This window comes from Oxyura jamaicensis, chromosome 4, assembly GCF_011077185.1.
Source record: "Oxyura jamaicensis isolate SHBP4307 breed ruddy duck chromosome 4, BPBGC_Ojam_1.0, whole genome shotgun sequence".
NCBI lineage: Eukaryota > Metazoa > Chordata > Aves > Anseriformes > Anatidae > Oxyura > Oxyura jamaicensis.
The window spans coordinates 36,895,561-36,914,300 of record NC_048896.1 but is presented as its reverse complement, the minus strand read 5'-3'; the positions used below and the strand labels follow the sequence as shown (position 1 = coordinate 36,914,300).

Here is an 18,740-nt window from a genome sequence, read left to right as displayed (position 1 = left end):
AGGCAGCCTGAATTTTCAGTGTTACTGTCAATGAACTGCATGCTTGAAGACCAACACTTAGCAGCCAAAAAATGTTTTTAATTGTTGCTGCTTCTGTAGTCTTTTATTTCACACTCATCCCTTGACAGTCTAGAAATAGCAAAGATAGAGGTATCAGAGAAACTAAAATATCCCAGATCCCCAAGAGGTTGATGCTGTCAATGAAAATTATTTTATGAGTAAATCTGAGGAATGGTATCTGAGAAAATTATAATCTGATGTCAGCATCTGAAGAGAAAAAAGAGGCAAAGTCATTATATTAGTCATTGGTTATGAGCAATCATCCACCCAAACTAAACTGCTAGGCATCGTTTCTCAATGTAGTCATGACTGGCCTTTGTTTCCAAATGCATCCTTACCAAAAGGTGGCTTTGGAGCCAGTTTTTTTCCCAGACTCAAGTGTCAGAGGACAATTTGGCTGTGAAGTTCCACTTCAGTTCTGAAATACTAGCAAAAAACACAGAGGAGCGCTGCGTTGTCTCCAGCCTTGGAGGCACCTAAAAACTCAAATTCTGCTGCTGGTAGCACCCAGGACATCAAGCAGAAGAAAGCATTTGAGCAACTGTGTCTTATGCTACTGACTGCAGGAATTTAATTGTCCAAAATCCCAGCTAGGCAGATATTGTATGAGGCATGAGACCACGTTACGGGGACCTGCTGATAGGCACGTGCTCAGCCAGAGCAGAAGATGTTTAAATTTGCATGGTGAAAGGTTGTAATGGCCACTGCAGCAGAAGAAACTGGGTTAGAGTTAAATCCTTCAGAAATGGGTTGCCTATCATTTCAGCATGTAGATTGGGTGTTTATCTTCAAGCTTGTCAGTTGCTTTGGCAGTATTCATAAGCATCAGATTCCCAAAAGTAGGCTGTGCAGTCACTGAAGGCCTATTTTCAGCAAATCTTGGCCTAAATAGAAAGAGCAAATAGGAGATGTATGGTATCCTAAATTGGACAAAGCCAAAAGCATGATATTTCATGATATTTCATCTGTTGCAATACTATATTACTTGTAATTGCCTATTGCAACTCCCGCTGCAATGCCAAGTCTCTTGGTCAGCTTATTTTGCAAGATGTTTGCTTTTCCCTGTATCCCAGTATTGCATCTCAGCAGGATGAGCTCACACAGGCTGAAATGCATGACACGGGCAAATTCTCTTTACTGAGTGTCCCAGTGATCAAAACACTGCAAAACACCTCTGAAAGGAGCTCTGCTTGCCCTACTGCCCTCTCTGGATTTACACCTCCTATGCAACCTTAATTCCTCTCAAGCAATATCAGCTTCTGACACTCCGTAATGCCTCTCTCTTCCAGCCCAAAGGAGAGGCAAGGCAACCCAAATGTCGGCAGATTCAGGGTACTGCTTAGAACTGCCTCTTTGACCAGACTGTATTGCTGTATAGAGTCCATTTTCCAAAAGATCTCTTTTTCTCCTTCTGCCCCAGCAACACAGCAGAAAATGCATCGCTATGATGGGAGGACTCTGGGGTTCTCTAAAGATAATTCGCTTGAATCCAGTGTTTGTGGAAGCACTGTTCTTTTAAATATTAATGCTACTCAGCAGCACACAGTAACCAGAGAGCAAAAGGGCAGAAAACCACAAAAACAAGTTTTTGTGTGTTCAGGGCCAGGTTCTCCTGTAGGATTTGTTGCCACAAATTTTTGGACTGTATTTTGCAAGGAAGGCTGCAAGTTACCAAGAGAGGTAATTGGTTTATACTGTTTTAACAAGACCTCCTGGGAAACAGATTTAATAGTGGAGTGCCAGAATCACATAATAAAATACGGTTTATAGAGGATATTATGATGTAAGATACAGTGTGTCTAAGTGGAAAGTATTTGCTGTACTTTGAGGGAACAATATCTAAATCTATTATGTTGGAAGTCTGGGAGTGAGGATACGTGGCCGCAGTAGTTAAGATGAAAACAACCAAGTGATTTAGGTGGAAAGGGTCGGCCATGAAGCCATCAGAGCTTTGTCCTGGGGAGGTCACACAGAGACCTCCTTTTAAAGAGGGAAATAAAAGGATCCAATGTTCACTTTGCTAAAAGCACTCATCCAAAATACCCCTCTCCCCTTTTCCGTTCCCAACCACAAAGTTTCCAGCACGGAAGGTGTAAGGTAAGTCATGTCACAGGGAATTTACTGTGAACTTGGACCCCACACCGTGGGGTCTGTAATGAAACCACAAAACTTAGCACATTTTTCATTTGTAGGTTGTGAGGTCGAAATCCTTGGAGTCAGACCAAGCTATTGCCGTGAATACTTCAGTGTCCCGACAGACAAAAACTTTGCAGATGCTATCAGTGATGCTCTCGAGTCTTTCCGGTACGTCATTAAAGCTGGGCCGTGCGGTGTTTCCTTCCCCAAGGGTAAATATTTGGTTTTACTATCAGCCTTGCTGTAGGACAGTTTTCAGAACTGGCTCCCACATAGCAAGATGGGGTCCAAGACTGGTTCATAATATTGTCAAAGAAACACACTCATACAGAGGAACAGGCAGTTACATTAAGATTAGAGGGAAATTTGTGTTCCTTTTTTCATGTGTAGATTACAACACAGAGGAGACAACCCAGCTTACTGTTTTTTTCCTTGCTGTATCAAAAAACTTCAATATCAGGCTGTGAGAATCTCTTCACTGACCTGCAATAGCAGACTTTGAAATGCTGAGACTCAGAGAGTGCTCCTAGGAATTAGGAAATTTGGAAATTCAGCTCCAGCCCCTTGTTTACAAGACTGATGCTTTGGCTTCTTCTGCATTTTAGAACATCTTAGGTACAATGCTTTTGGAGCAGGCATTAATTCTGTGCAAATATGAGTATTATGGGAATTTATCTCTCTGATGTCTCCTAGAAAAACAGCATGCTCTGTACCCAGCTTTCCAGCTGCACCATTTCTCATCCAAACATTAACAAATGGAGAGTTCCCTGTAGCTTGTAAAATCAGGGAAGATTAGGTTTGTTGAAAGTACACCACCACGTGCATAGCCTATGCCTTATCTTTGCTATAAATCAGCTTCCTCTTTTAAAACCTTTTTGGTTCCATCATTTATCCAGTGTAATCTGAAAAGTCTAGTATTCGGATGCTGAGTGTTGCTTGTCTCCAAAATGATGATGGAGCTGTTGGGGATGTTGCTCCCAGTTGCACGCGGGGTCCTGCTGCACAGATGCTCACAAATCAGTGTCATTTTCAGCACGGGCCTTAGAGAGAAACTGTCTCGTGTGAGATGTTTGATCCTGAAGTGATTTAGTTTACAATTTAGGAATGTTGTCTGCACGTGACATGAGGAGCTCATATGTGCCATAGGAAGCTTTTGTGGAACTTCTGCAAAAGTTGTAATTCAGTGAATGAAGAAGGGAACGAGAAACTGAATACAGAAACCAGACCTGATTTCTGGCAAAAACAGAATTACCATGGAAAGATTTTTGGTTGGGTATCATCTGCAGATGGGTCAGGATATGCTTGAAGCTTCCTGCCTGGGTCTCTATGAAGGAAGATGCGTAAGGCTGCTCAGGAAGGGTTGCAGCTTTGTAACTGTGAACACAATTAAAAGCGAGGCACGAACTGCTCAAAGCTCCAGCCCTTCAAGCTGCTCTTTTGGGTAGCTGGAGTCCATTGAAAAAGTTTCAATAGCTAATTCACCCGGACTCACAAGGCTGCTTGCTGCTGCCTTCAGTGAAAAGGGCAGGGACACACGAAAGTCAGTAGGGCAGCTCACAAGAAGTGAAAGCTGGAAATTTCAGGAAGAGAGCAAATCCATGTTACCGTGATGTCTGCAGTAAACTTCAGCTACAGCCTTCGGAAGAGCCAAACCCCACAGATCGTGCTGGAGCTGTGGGAGGCTCAGTCCCTGAACCACTTCCATTTGCACAGTATCCCCTCTTCAATCTCTGCCTGGCTCCCTTTCCTCTCAACTGAGCTCCCTGCTTGCAGCAGGGCAAGGAAGAGGAAAAAGGCACAATGATTATGAATATTTTTATCTGGATCTAATGATCTTCTAGTTACAGGTGAGAAGACAAAATGCAGTCTAAGCAGAGAAATAACACAGGCACTGCAGCAGAAGAAAACTGCTTCAATAGGTTCATGAGAGTTTATGCAGCACAGAAGTTACGGGGTTAAATTTTAGAAAGTATGGTAGAAAAAGACTGTTTGAACTTCATGAGCTTGAATTTGCGATTTTATCCACACGACTGCTCTCAGGAAGGTTTACAGTGAACTGCGGAGTGGTCATGAAAATGTAAGATTGATGTATGTGCTACCCTTACTAACTGGGCTGAGGACATTCAGTGCAGAAATGCGTGACCAACTAACCCTGTTCAACTCTGAGATTATCCCAGTTTTCCTCTGTTCATTGGTCAGATGAAATAAAAACCGCGTCTAAAATCTCATCCCAATTCATAGCACATGGGTTTCTGCAAGGTTAGGGAAGAGCCTGTCCTGAGTTGACCTGGGTAGTTTGGAAGGCCTCACACAGAAGACAGCCAGAAGAGCCAAGCCTTAATTAAACCACATTTTACTTGTAACTCCCACAATCCTTTTAATAAGGGGATTGACCTGTGGAAGAAGAAATCAGCATTTCTTCTGGCTCTTTCTTTGTCATTACATTAATAGCCATCTTCCTAAGTTGAAGACGTAGCAGAGGACTCCCAGGCCAGCCTGTGTTCACACATGACAATCTCTACCTGGGACCTCCAATGTGAGTCTCAAGCAAACCCAGGTGCCTCTGGGTGGGAATAAGAAGCCCAGTCGTCAACAGCAGGTAGAAAAGCAGAGGCTGGAAGCAGACAATGGAGTTTTATTTTGGCTCTAAGTCCTAGTGAAGAGTGCACTGGTAACTCCATCAGCCGGGAGGGGAAGGCTCCTAGGTCTGTACATCAGGGCTCCTAGGCCCATGTACATCAGCCTCTCCCTCCCTTTCTCCCTTCCCTCCAATCTCCAGCAATGGCAGTGCCGAAATGGCCGCGGTGTACTACGAGCGCATCGACGTGGAAGGCCACCACTACGGCCCTTCATCCGAGCAGCGGAAGAGTGCTTTGAAGGAGGTGGACAAAGCCTTGAGCAACATGATCACCCAGATCAAGGTCAGTGATGTCAGAAAACCGAGCTCCTGGGTGCTGGGTTGGATGTGGTACACGGGGACATGGTTTAGTGGGTAATATTGGTGGTAGGGGGACAGTTTGACCAGATGGTCTTGGAGGATCTTAATGATTCTATGGTTTTGGTTTTCCATATGCTACAATCCTCTCTACCTGTTCTGTAGTGATCAAAGTACCAGCATCTGCTGTTCACTGTGTGTCTGCCATCTCAGAGCCCCAAAATGACGTGTGTCTCTCCCCCAAGTGCCAGTAATTTTGCCATTACAACAGTTTTTAGAGAAACCTTTTCAAAAATGGTAATTAATTGAGACCATAACACAGCGTTTGAAAAGTTCTAAGAACTGCTTTTTGTGGCACTATGAAGAGCCTATTTAATGCCTGTTAATTGGATGCATTGGCTGTAAATTTTTATTTCCTCAGAAAGAGAGGCTATTGATATCACGTGGAAGTTAAGACACCGTTCCCCTGATTCTTATTTTCGGAGATGGCGTTATAATCCTCCTAGTGGATTATTGCCCCAATAGCCCCAGGAAGCCATAAACCAATATATGTGTTACTCTGTTTATAACTTGTGTTGCTGGCTGGAATTTATGGCAGGAGAATGAATCAAAACTACTTGTTTTGTAAGGTTTGTAGAATCAGGCAATTAACTTTTATGGTAGTTTTTATAGTACCACTCAGAACTCCGTACGTGAAACTTTGTTTTAAAAAACGCTATGCAAACAATTTTGCAGTGAGAAAGAGACAATATCAAGCCTTTGGGTAAATGTCAATTCTGTGAATATTTCTGCTCTCTTTTCACAATGATAAGTACACATTAGAGTTTTCTACATGCTTCAGCGAGGAGAGGAAAATATATTTCTACCTTCACTAAATCGTAAGAGCAGTAATGCCAATTGGCTGTGTTTGGGAGGGGAAGAGGAAAGGCCTTTGCAACAGGTGGTACCGTGACAAAGTTGCTCTTCCACAACCATTTTGACCTACAGATAACAAACAGTTGGATAAAATCCTGCCCAGGTCCGAGCAGTACAAGCAGTTTGTGGGGTCTGGGATGTATCATCTGCTTACTTAGCGGGGAACTGGGTCTATTTTGCCAAATCTCTCCCTGGTGCTACCCCCTGAGACTCCCCCAGGGCAGCAAGTGAGAGCAGACAGCTGTTGTTACAAGTGGTGGCCAGGCTCACTGCAGGATATTTGCAGCCACGCTTCTTCTGGTGGACTTCCACTACAATCAGAGGAGGTCAAATGAGGGTTAAATTTGCCACTCACTCCACAGAGCAAGGGCCTTCAGAACGATGTCAACGTCCTCCTCTTCTCCGACCATGGGATGACGGACATCTCGTGGACGGACAAAGTGATTGAGCTGAAGAACTACATCAATATGAGCGATACTATTCAAATGAAGGACCGCGGTCCTGTTGTCAGCCTTTGGCCAGTTCCAGAGAAGCACACAGAGGTAAGTACAGCTTATTAGTATTGATTTATTTCATGTTTTCTTGGGTTGTATGACAATTGTTTCTTCCATTTGCTCATAACGTCTAAATTCTGTTCTCAGAGATGTGTGCAGAAATCAGCCTGAGGTTCTTCTCAGGAGCTTTGATCCCATCACTTTACACTCTTGTAACAAAGGTTTCTGAAAAGAATTCACACCAGACAAATCAAAAGCATAATCTTTCACTATTATTTGGCACAGATACGTGCTTTCAACCCCCACCACTATGTGCTTTTGTTAAATAGCTAAAAGATTTTAGCTCAAAATCCTTTTTTGAAATGGTATATATATATATTAGTCAATTTATTGACTCATTAGCTCGGATTTTTAAATGATCTGGAAGAGGTCAAGCATTCTTATTCCAGTAAGCTTCCACAGAGTTTGAGGAATTAACTCACTTAGACCAGAATTACCAAAAAAAGCCCATTTTTACAACATTCTCCTTTGAAGAATTCTGATGAATAAGCATGTTGGGTTAAATCCCTTATAAAAGCCCAAGGCTAGAACTGCAGGATTTTGAGGAGCAAATTAAAACAATACAGAAAGAAATACGGAAACCACTTGAAAAGAATGAAAATGCAACATCTGTAACTAATACACTAGTGAATTATAGTTGAACTAGAAACCAGTGCTTGAGAAGTCATTTTTGCTGTCCTCAAAATAGAGATGAGTGGATGGACAAAACAGGCAGTCCACACTCCAGGTGAACTTTTATACATAAATATATTATATTTTAGCTAATTCCAGTACATCAGAGGACATATGATTCTTTGAAGGGAACACTTGCCAATTGCAACCAAAAAGGCTCTCTAGTAATTGTACAGCTGGGATATTGCAAACATTTTAAATTAGTGCCAGGACTGACAGTTGTCTTAGAGGCACGTGTAAGTCTATCACTCAAAGTTCCTGCAAGGTATTACAGAGCTTATATATGTCCTCCTCAGCCTTAACTCATCAATCTCTAGTTTTGTAGGCAAGACCGTCGAACAAGGACAGGTATAAATTGCCACTTCACACTGACATTTTTTTTATTTTTTATTTTTTTTCTGACAAAGCTCTTAAGCACTTGCTTCTCTTTTGTTAAACACCATAATATCCCCAAGGAGAACAAAATGCAATGTCTCACATCATGGTTTTATTTTCTTCCTTCATTTCTTTTTAGGACTTCTTACTGGAGTGATGATACTTTAAGTAAAATTAATTTTCCTTTTTCCCACGAGCCAGATTCCACTATTCTAATTCACTTTGAAAAGCCCTGTTCAGGAATTAGATCGTATCACAACGTAGTGGTATCAGATTTAAGAGTTGTGCCATTTTGAAGCACCAGAGGTACTGGTGAAACACAATGACAATATTTTTTCTGAATAATTGTGGCTTTAACCACATTTGTGTAATTGTATTCCAGATGGTATGATTAATATTAATAGGCCACCAGCACATCATTGTGCACCTTCAAAGCTGCAGGCGTTGACTGATTAATCTCACAGCATCCTTGTAAAGCAGATAAGTAAGCACTACTGATCCCTTTGATAGGGATAGAGAGGGTAAGTATAAGAAACCAAGGCAAGGTGGTATTAATTGTTCACTCGAGCACAAGGAGGGAAGAAGAGAATGTCCCTTTTCCTCATCTGTCCACTCTGTGCCTTTGAGCACCCTTCTTTTCACCACTTAGCTTATGGTTTCCCTTGGTTTCGTTTCCTGTGTCAGTATGTCTATATAATCACATGCATACATTTGTGAGTGCGCGTATTGTAAGTGTGCATAATACCTAAGGTCATGGCTTTATATGTGCTTATGGCCCAAGTTTTCAGAACAGCCAAAAAATCTTTAAGGAGATTTTTGCATAGCCATCACCTTAGGACTGCCAAAATCACAGATTAAATGTACTGGGGATTAGCCATTAAAGGGGATTAGCCATTAAAAAAATCAGGTATATCTACAGACCCATAGGTGTGCGTATGATCTTTATAGGCATGTGGTGTCCTGGCATTTGTTTTCTTTGCAGATATATCAAAAATTGAAAGCTGTGGAGCACATGGATGTTTATAACATACAGGATATTCCAGAGAGGTTTTTCTACAAAAAAGGAAAATTCGTTTCTCCTCTAACTCTTGTTGCTGAGAAGGGATGGTTCATAGCAGAGGTAAGAGACATTAATGTGAAAAGGTGCAATGCGTAAACATAGGAAGAAGAACATATAATTCTGTGCTGGACATGGAGTCAAAATATTACATCATTTACTTGTGTTGACTGCAGTGCTCACATCAAATATTGCTTGAAAGATCCTAAAGACAAGGCACCTATGCTGACACTAGACAAGTTAAGAAGTTAAGATGGTTCCTTAAAAAGGACTTTTTGTATTTTCCATTATGGTCATGTCGATTTACTCCTCTTCCCCCGCCAATTTACCATCCTCCCTCAGTTCTGCTCTTGACAGATGTGAAATGATTGCTCCCATTTCAAGATCTTACTGTCCCTCCATTCAGCAGTACTTGTACTACTTTTCTTTCTGCCTGGCTTCCCACCCACCAGACTCTATTCTTAAAACACCCCGTTTCTCCCAGGTCTTCCAGCTACAGAAAGCGTCAGGTTGTGGGTTTACTCCTCAGAGACATCCAGTGCGCACATGGCGATTCTGAGAGCCTGTTAGGCAGACAATTAGACTAGCAAATTAAGAGATTTGCATACCAACTTATTATTATACCTTGTTATTGTCATCATCATTATTTTGTACTTGTATCTCTGCTGACCATCTCCACATTGCAGACATCAATCGCATCCCAGCACAGCTCAGAGGTTACGTTGTCAGTAACACGGTGACAGAGCCAAGGAGTCCTGTTCTTTATCTTTTAATGTCCCAGCATGGTCATTAGGCCATACTGCCTTGCAGTTCATGGGAACTCAGCTGAGCATCTTCCTGCACCACCCTCAGAGGTGTTGTTCGCCTGGCTTTGCTCATGATGGTCCACACTGCTGCTTTTCTCACTAACTAGCCTGACTTTGGGACAGGGACTTCCACAGTTAAATAAAAATACATATCTAAAAATGCCCGATTGTTTTGGGGTACAGATGGATGAGCACCACACCTCTGGTTAAAATACATAAGGAAAAGCCACAGTTAAGATTCAGACTAGTAAAGTAAGCATCAGAAACTTTTTTGCTGAAAATTTTTTGAAAAACTATAACTAAATTCTTTTGTACAATATGAAATTCAGCACAGAACATTTTTACATATTCTGTAAAAAACGCTCTTTAAAAAATCATTGAAACTCTGACAAACCTTAATAACAGTGCAGCAAACACTGCTGCTATGGTAATTATTTCTTTTTCTCAGCCCATTCCTTCCCATTGTTTCTGATTTTCAGGAATGTCCTCTCATTAATTCTGTCAGATTTTCCTTATCCTCAGTACGTTTTCATTATCCATGAATGGGATGTGAAAATGAAAGTTTCCTGTCATATTTTTTAGGCAATAATGGAGCCTTCTATTATACTTCCTGCCCAAGCCATTGCAGAGAGGATATTTAGCTCTTGGCTATCACCCTCACGGGATGTTTTAACTCTCTGTTGCCTAGTTGATAGATATAAGCAGTTTGATTCATTTTTTTTAATACTCTTTGCCTATTATTATTTTTTTTGAGAGGCAAAGGGGATGTATCTGGAAAGGTGTTTTATTCCAGCAGGGCTCGGGGAAGCAAAAGCCCATCTGTGTGTCGGTGCCTGGACCACAGGAGCTGGGCTCTCCCTGCCCCTGAGCCCACCACGAGCCAGGGTGCCCCATGGCAGGGGTGGCAACTCCCAGGTGGGAGCTGCTGCCCCCGGTCACCTCCAGTGACGAGCAGCAGCAGGGGCTGAGGCTGTGCTGGAATAACCCAAAATCACTCCCAGTCACAGCCACTCCTGCTTCATTCGTCTTCAAGGAGCAGCACTACACGATGAGCTCCCAGGAACCACACCAAGCAGAGCACCACGTATGGAGGTGCTATGGTAGGAAGAGGGAAACGAGTCTGTTTTCTCCTTAGCTTGCTCTGAGCGCTGTCAGGGAAATAGATGGAGACAAGGAAAGAGATTTAATTTGTCAGCTAAAATTGTTCAATTATCTGCTACATCTGCTGATTATTACACACGAAGAAACGCAACGGATACTCCAGGGGTTCCCGTGGAAAGCAGACTTCGCAGCCGTAATCACTGCCATCCTCGGTGCTCCTGTGCACGGGCAATGTCCTTCTCTGGCAGAGGAGGAAAGCACATTCAGACAATGACTCGATGCTCCAGGCAGGGGTAGTGGCACCATTTGCCCCGTGGTGGGATGCAGGAGACTCTGCCGGAGCATCTTCTGTGCTCCTGTGATGGAGTGGGAAGCCCAGACCTGGCTTTAGGAAACTGCAGCTCCTGCTCTGTTAACCATTGGAGAAATTAACACCGGGGGTTATAACGAACTGTCAACTGATGTTCCTTGTCGTAGTGAGTGAGATTCCTGCCGTAGTTTTAGGGATATCCCGAGTGTCACCTGGGCTGCCATCCCGTGGGACAAGCGGAGTGGGTTGGTGCAGCATTTCGAGAGGACCCTAAGGATCATTTCTTCCACAGGGGCAGGAAATGGCACGGTTACAGCTAGTCTGTCAGGAGCTATTAATATGCAGCAGGAGAGACTAAGGAAGGAAATCAAAAGTATGACTTAGGAGTGTAATATGGGTAAAGAAAAACAAGAATTATGATGACAAATGGTTAAAGCAGGAAGACAAAACTTGTCCACGCCAGAGACAGGGGGAAGGAAGAGAGCAAAGGGAGCACCTTGGACCTGCGCCCTCGTTCCCTGGAAGGAACCTCCTTGCTTTAACCCCGTGGGGTGGTGCAGCACGTGGTGGCAGAGGGTGGCACGCCATGGTACTAACGTGCCCTGCTGTTGTTTCCCAGAGCAGAGACAAGCTGCCCTTCTGGGAGAACGGCACGGGGAAGAGGGAGGCCTGGCAGAACGGCTGGCACGGCTATGACAATGAGCTCATGGAGATGAGAGGCATCTTCCTCGCGTATGGGCCAGGTACGATGCCACCATCCCCGCACCCACCAGGGGTACAAGTGGGGCTGCCCCAGCCGGGTGTCCCAGTCTTGGCACTCACTGTGGCACCCGGGGCATCCCAATCCTCCCATAGCCCCTGCCCCAGCATCCCTGCAGCCCCTGGCACATCAGGACCTGGGTGGCACTCAAAGATTGCACCCCAAAATTATAGATATCAGGATTTCCTCATCCTGGTTGGCACTGGAAAGGCTTCTATCTGTATCTCGATTTTATAGCTGAAGAAACAGGGCAGAGAGAGGTGAAGTGATTCGGTCAGCCCCTCTCCTGTGTCTCAGCACAGTAACTCCATCCCTTTGGCCTATTTTCCAAGGCTGGCCTAAATTTTTAATTCTTTTTGAAACACATGAACTCTCCTTTTGTTCGTGTATTCGGACTCACTAATGCAGAGTGCTGTCTTTGAGGAGGCTGAAGCAGCAGCAGACCTCACCCACCTGTCCGGCGGGCAGACACTTGTTCCCACTTCATTGGACCCTTTAACCATTGATAACTCCTAGGCTATGGCAACAGACAGGAATGAAAGCAAAAAAGAGTGCAAAACACCATTATTTCAGGCTTTTAAACCTAACAGTATACACAGCAAAGTAGCTCCTGTATTTGTGTATTTATTTATTTTAGGTTTTGGTTTTGGAATCAAATTGGATTAGAAGTAGAAATAACAAGTGAAAGCATTTAAAATGGTTTTGCTGAGCCATGCTGTAAATCTTATAGATTATAATTTATAAATTATACTCCAAATTACGCTGAGCATCCCAGCCTGTCGGTAAGTCCCTGGAAGGGCAGCAGAGCCCTTGCCCTGCATTTCAGGGGCCGAGCCCGTTAACCCCTCTCTCTGCCTGCTTTCCCTGCAGACTTCAGATCCAGCTTCCGAGCGCCTCCGATCAGGTCCGTGGATGTCTACAACATCATGTGCACCCTCGCAGGAATACAGCCGCTGCCAAACAATGGCTCCTGGGACAGGGTGGAGTGCATGCTCAGGAACACGGCCGCCTTGGCACCGCTCTGCCAGTGGAGCAGCTGTGCGCTCGCCCTGGCTCTGCTCTCGCTCCTCACCCAGCAGATCTGGTTGCTGTGATCCCCGAACAATGTTGGTCCCTGTCACCAGCAACTTGATCCTTCTCCATTTTATTTTTTGTGTGTGTGTGTGTTTTGTTCTTTGTTTCTGTGTGTGTGTTTTGTTTTTTTAAGTTCTTCATTTGAATAATAGCTTTATTAATAGAGTGCTGTCCCCCACTCAGCCGTCGTGCTCCGCCAGGCGTGAATCCGACCCGTCCTGCTTTTACAGCAGTTTTAACGTGAAGACAAGTTCTGTGCTGCTTTAAACACAGCCTGGAAAGCTGGTGTCGCTGCTCTAGATTTACAGAGCTGGCAATGGGAGCAGGATTCAGGCTGGCTAACAGCAAACTTTTCTGGAGGGTGCATGTGGAGACCCCTGGAGATCAAGCACTTCTTACCCCAGCAAGTTTAACTGAGGCTCGCCCTGCTCCTGAGAAGCTCAGGGCTGGAGGCAGACCCCTGTGCATTTACCTTGCTGTTTCTGGCTTACTCCTTTATCTCCAGCAGACCTCCACTTCTTACAGCGCCAGCCAAGCCCGGTCCCTACCAACCCCTTCATCAAAGAGCCAAGCTGAGCAATCGTAGTGTCAAGGGTGGATCGGCAGGAAAGCAGTGAGAGCATCCCACTTCTCCCAGCCTTTCCTTCTTTGTTTTCCCTTAGAGCCCTGGCACTGCAGGCCCCTGGGGCTGGGCTTTCATCAGTGACCGCAGCTGGAGGGAGGGCTGGAGCAAGAGGAGACTGATGGAAATCCTCCACACCAAAAACTGGAGGACACTGAAATGGCATCTGGACACACCAGGTTCAGGAGCAAGTACCATGAGGAAGCCTGGCATTTAACAGCCTCTCTGCTTTTCCTGGTGAAGATGATATCACCTGCTTAGTTGTTTTTTGTTCATTTGTTTTATCCAATTGTGTTTCAACAGGTTTTCAACAGCTACTACTTTTCTACCAGCCCCTGCTCTCTACATCCCTGCCATTAAAGCAGTGTGGTGGGCAGCACATCCCCTTGCTCTTTGAGTTGATGGTTGACTTAAATATAGCAGGAGAGCATGGGGCTGCTCTCGGAGGTAATGCATCTGAAGGTCAAGTCAAATGGATGATATAATCCTGAAAACATCAACATAGCAGAAGTAGTAAATCCCCTGGAAAAAAAAAAAGAAAGAAAAAAAAAAAAAGATTTTGCCCCTACTCATCCACTCCAGTGCAGCCAGGGATCTGCCCTGGGCAGTGTTCAACACAGGGCTGGCGGGGGCTGGAGGCAAAGCCAGCAGCTTCGAGGTCCTCCTCTGTTAGCTTAGAAGATGAAGTGCACTGAATTGTTAAATTGTCCAGTTGTCAGTCCTCGGTGTCCAACACGGGAATGTATGTCAGCTGCGGTGGGTCGTTAGAGAGGTGGTCTTCTTGCATCATTAAGTTTCTACTGTGAAATAAGCATATCTTGAACAGAGCCATAAGGGTCTGATCCCACAAAGTGTCCTTTCCTCCCTGGGAGGCTGACCACAGGCTGCAGCCTTCAGTCGTGCCTTCAGGAGCGCTCAGCACTTTTTCTGATATACCTCTGAGCCAGGAGCTTTCAACGAAAAACTGCCTTTGGAAGGATTCAGCTCCCTCCCCGTGTAAAATAAACTTCTAAGAGTTGTTATTTGTGCGGATCCAGAGTCAGGCACCATTCTGGTACAGTGAGTTTAAGAGTGAATGATTACCCTATGGAAAAAAAAAAAAAAAACAACACACAACGCATTAAACTTGACAAAAGACTTCTGTAATAGCTATAAAGATTTATGTAATGTGTTTTTAAAGCTCAAGTGAACCATCAAATCAATTGGAAAAAAAAGGGGAGAAAATCAGTCTTTGTTATTAGACTGTTGAGTATAAAAGGCAATTTAGTGCTTTCTAAGCATTTGCAGTAGCTGTAAAACAAGCACCTATTGTTCAGAGTTCCCTGTTGCTCTTTAATGGACCAGGCTCAATGCATCCGCTGGAGCACATTTTAAAGTGAGAAAGTTATCAGCACACAAGATAGCCAAATGACAGAATTGCAGATTTTTGCTTGGAAAACAGCAGGATATATACAGCACACGCTAATCTCTCCACCGCCTGCAGTTTTAACTCTTACAGTAAAAAGGAGCCAATATTCAGAACTACAGATCCTTAAAGCACAGGGCTGAACTCTGATGCTCAATGACAGAAGCAGAAACCAGACAAACAAATCAGGGCCGTTGAGTCGTTCCAGGGATGGGCCACAAGACATGAAGCCGATATTGCGCGTACTTTGTGTAACTCGTTGTCACGGGGGCCATATGCAGTGTCTGTCCTTGGAGCAAACACTGCAGCGTGAAATTCCTAACTGTGAGAGGTGTTTGACCTTTATGCAAGCAGTGTGTATGGCAATACACCTCAAAATGTTCTATATAAAAGGGAAATTTGATGGTAGACCTACAAGAAGCTCATTAGCTTCATGGGAACTACAGTTGGTTATGGTTGGGAAGCACGTCTTTCTTCTGAAATTTTGTACCTGTGAATCAGTTCGCATTCTCATTCAAAAAGCAGTCTCTTGACTCTAGCCTGTTTTTCTCTGTACTATGCAGCTGAGGTGGGTGTATTTTAAAATGGTTCTGAATGATGTTTTTGTACAATGACTGATTGTGAATGAGTGAATAAATCTAAGAATGCTGTTAGAAAAAAAATATGCATCTTTTTGTAAATACTGTAAGATTTGGGGAAAAAAAAAACAACAACAACAAACAAAATAACAACCATACCACTTTGCCTTTCTTGTTTGATTGCTACATCAATGTGTGACAGACGGTGTTTGAAGCTTCTGCTGATTAATCATCAGCAAGATGAATGATAACATTGTTTAGAAATGGCAAACTTGTCAGCATGTAAATTAGGGACATTAAATTGCATCACGTCAAATACTGTAGATTGTATATGCAGTGTTTTTTTTCCAGATGTATTTCAGTATTAAAGCTTTTGAACAGGTGCCTTTTTCACTGTTTCTTGTAGCAATTTACCTGCATTAATAATAGTAAGGGCTTTCTTGCCTAGTGCATGCCACTACTTTGTAAGGAACCCCTGGTGTGCGTCCCCTCCTTGGTCTCTGGGACACCAGCAATCTTTTTACCCTATGTTTGCACAGCACCCAGCTCGTTGGTGCCTGCTCAGTGCCTGCTTGGGGCTTTTATGTGCTTCTCTGTCTGTCCAGCTAGTGAACAGGGCTAAGCCTCAGCAGGCAAAGCTGGCCTTGTCCTTCCCTGCCCAGCTGGCTGATGCTGCCCAGGCAGATTGCCAAGGAAGGACTGACTCTCACAGGCTCAGAAATTTCTTCTACATTCAGTAGCTTCTCCAGGATAACACAAAGCCAAGCAGGCCACAGGGTGCAGTGGAGAAAGGCGGAAATTTGCACCACTGCTCCTCTCACTGGGCACATAAAGAACTGGGGCCTCCAGGAGCATCCATCCAGGGAGGTGTAACTCACGCTATTCAGTGGACATGACAAACCATTTTGCTCCGCCAAGAACGAGCCCTGAATGCTCTCTCATGCTACAGTCCCCATGCTACAAACTGATGGCTCAAACCAATGACTTCTCTGAGCAGCCAGGAAATCTTCCCTGGGATGAAGTAAAAAGGCGGCGTCATGACCTACCTACTCCAATTGCCTCTTCTCTCAGCTCAGCTCCCTGATGCCAGCCAAGGACGCTCGGCACAGCTCTTCCCTCTATTCTGTAAATCCAGCTGCCCGTGGCTCGCACATAGACAGAGCTGGGCTTATGCACAGCGGGTCACACAGACCGGGCTGCTCACGGCCAGGTCTGGCAGCCGACTTCTGGCCATGTGCCTCTCCCTGCACGAGGCAGGCAGCTCCCCACAGCCCACACTGAGCTTCAGAAGAGAGATGAAACCAGTGGGGGCAGCATCGCTGCTAGGCTGCATTTATGGTGTCATAAGTGATGTAAGGCATATGTCGTGATGTGTTCACCAGATGTGGTCCCTCACCTGCCGTGTCACCTGTGTGCTCACCATGGATGGGCAAAGATTGGGCACACTTCCCTCCTTTTCCTCCATAAGCAGACCCAACCAGCCAGCGTGGTCACGAATTTCATGAAAAGAAGATAAAAGATGGGGCATACCAAATCCACCTGCACTGCTTCCAGCAGGCTAGTGTCTGCCCTGCTCTTCCAGCCGCAGCAGACACTGCTGTTTTGGTAAGTTTTCTGTGGCCAGTATGAGGAACTGCTGTGCAGAAAGTGCTGTGCTGGCCCAACTGATGCGTACCCACCAGTCCTCCAGTATCTGCATCTGTAATCCCACCAGACCACTTCCTCGGTGTTCATAGCTCTTACTACCCAAAGGGAAAGAGGGCTTCAGCAACAAACTGCAGAACTGCAACAAGATTTATGGCTTTCGCTCTTGGTGGAATTTATCTTGTTTTCTTCGCATTGTTAATTGTCCATGGGTGCAGGGAGGGGAGGACCGAGCAAAAGGGAAGCCCAGGGAAGCCATGCAGACATACTAATATACTAATAACACCTTTAATTCACATCACAACTCTCTTTGAGCTTCTGCACTATGTCAGCATCACTTGCCAGAGATGCTCCCCTGTGTCCCGGGAACACACACACAGGAGCAGAGCATGTTGAGTGACTGCCTGCGTGGGGTTGGTACAGTCAGCTCCCCAAGCCAGTGCCAGCAATGGCCATTTCCCATCTATATGAGGTCAACCATTTTCACCTGAGAGCTTGGCAATGATGTAATAGCACAGCTGTCCAGGGCTTGGTGGTTAAGCTCTCCAGCCTCCCTTGGTTAGCAGCCCACGTGGCTGCAGCCCATGTCGAAACACTTTGCTATTGGACCAGGTGGTGCATACAGAAGCCCTCTGCAGGAACCAGGTTTGCAAAAGTCTCTGTTTCTAGTTGGTTTGGAAAAAACTGAGGGGTGAATTAAGAGATTCTGTGGTGCTGACCTTCTTCCTTGTCTCCTAACTGCTAAGCAGAAGTCAAAGTATCAGCAGGAAGCTCAAGTCCTTACATGAAAACATGCTTTTGTGTAGGTGCAGAAGCAAATTTATATTAAAGGAAGGCAACTGCTGAGTGTTCAAAAATAAGAGCATTTCAGAATTAAAGTTGAATGGACACCTTAGTTCCCAGGCTCTGTGCGGGTGTGTAAAGCTGTATAGGTTAGTATAAGATTTGAACCATATGACTCCCTGTTAGATTTACCTGCGGAAAAAGCGGTTCTTTTAATGTGCACAGTGGTCTCCTAGTCGTTCAGTCCATACTGTATTTCCCTTTCCCAGATCACTTTTGTTTCCAAAGATTTTTATTTTTATTTTTATTTTTATCAGGGTTTTCATTATTTTGCCTTTATGTATTCCTCTACTGTCTGTTGCTTTCTTTTAAACTGGTACCCAGAGAAGTCCCCCATATTAGGCCAGAGGGTTGGGAAAAGGCCATCAAATGAGTGATGGTGCAAGCCACCATGGACTTGTAAAGTGGTGTGGTGTTATCCCAACCGCGTCAACTCTGTATCAGTGACATGGTTTCTGCTGTGCAGCACAATTTCACCACGAAATTACCATCTGCTACCAACAGACCTGCCTCAGGCCCTCCGAAATGGTGCCTGCAGTGTGGTTGATGCTTCCTCCAGTGCAAAGCCACTGCCTCCAAGCCACACTGCAAGGCAGCCTTTTCCATGGTTTCTGCTGGTTTCCTGGCTGGGTGGGAAGCTTCACTGGCTGGGCCTGCAGATAAGCTCCTGTGCGTGGCTGGAAGAATGTATCAGCATTAGTTAGAAATAGCATCGGAGTGGGTTAGAGATGGCGTTTTGGTTAGCTCGGAATGCTTCAGCTGGCTGAGGAGAGGAAAAGGAGGCCCAGAGATGTCCAGGGCAAAGCCGTATCTCTTAACTTGCTCCTTTTATGGCTTTGTTTTCCCTGTTTCTGCATTAACGGCCAGGAATGCTGAGGGGACAAAGGCTGCAG

General features: G+C 44.7%; 1 protein-coding gene across 1 annotated transcript in view; it reads left to right on the top strand.

The window, feature by feature from the left end:
* Positions 1-15,514, top strand: part of ENPP6 (ectonucleotide pyrophosphatase/phosphodiesterase 6) — a 29,841-nt gene extending 14,327 nt beyond the window's left edge. The window contains exons 3-8 of the mRNA XM_035323839.1: positions 2,253-2,364; positions 4,976-5,117; positions 6,409-6,588; positions 8,630-8,767; positions 11,541-11,664; positions 12,552-15,514. Coding sequence (XP_035179730.1) covers positions 2,253-2,364; positions 4,976-5,117; positions 6,409-6,588; positions 8,630-8,767; positions 11,541-11,664; positions 12,552-12,775 — 920 coding nt within the window. The 3' untranslated portion in view covers positions 12,776-15,514. The remainder of the gene's footprint in view (positions 1-2,252; positions 2,365-4,975; positions 5,118-6,408; positions 6,589-8,629; positions 8,768-11,540; positions 11,665-12,551) is intronic.
* The last annotated feature ends 3,226 nt before the right edge of the window (positions 15,515-18,740 follow it).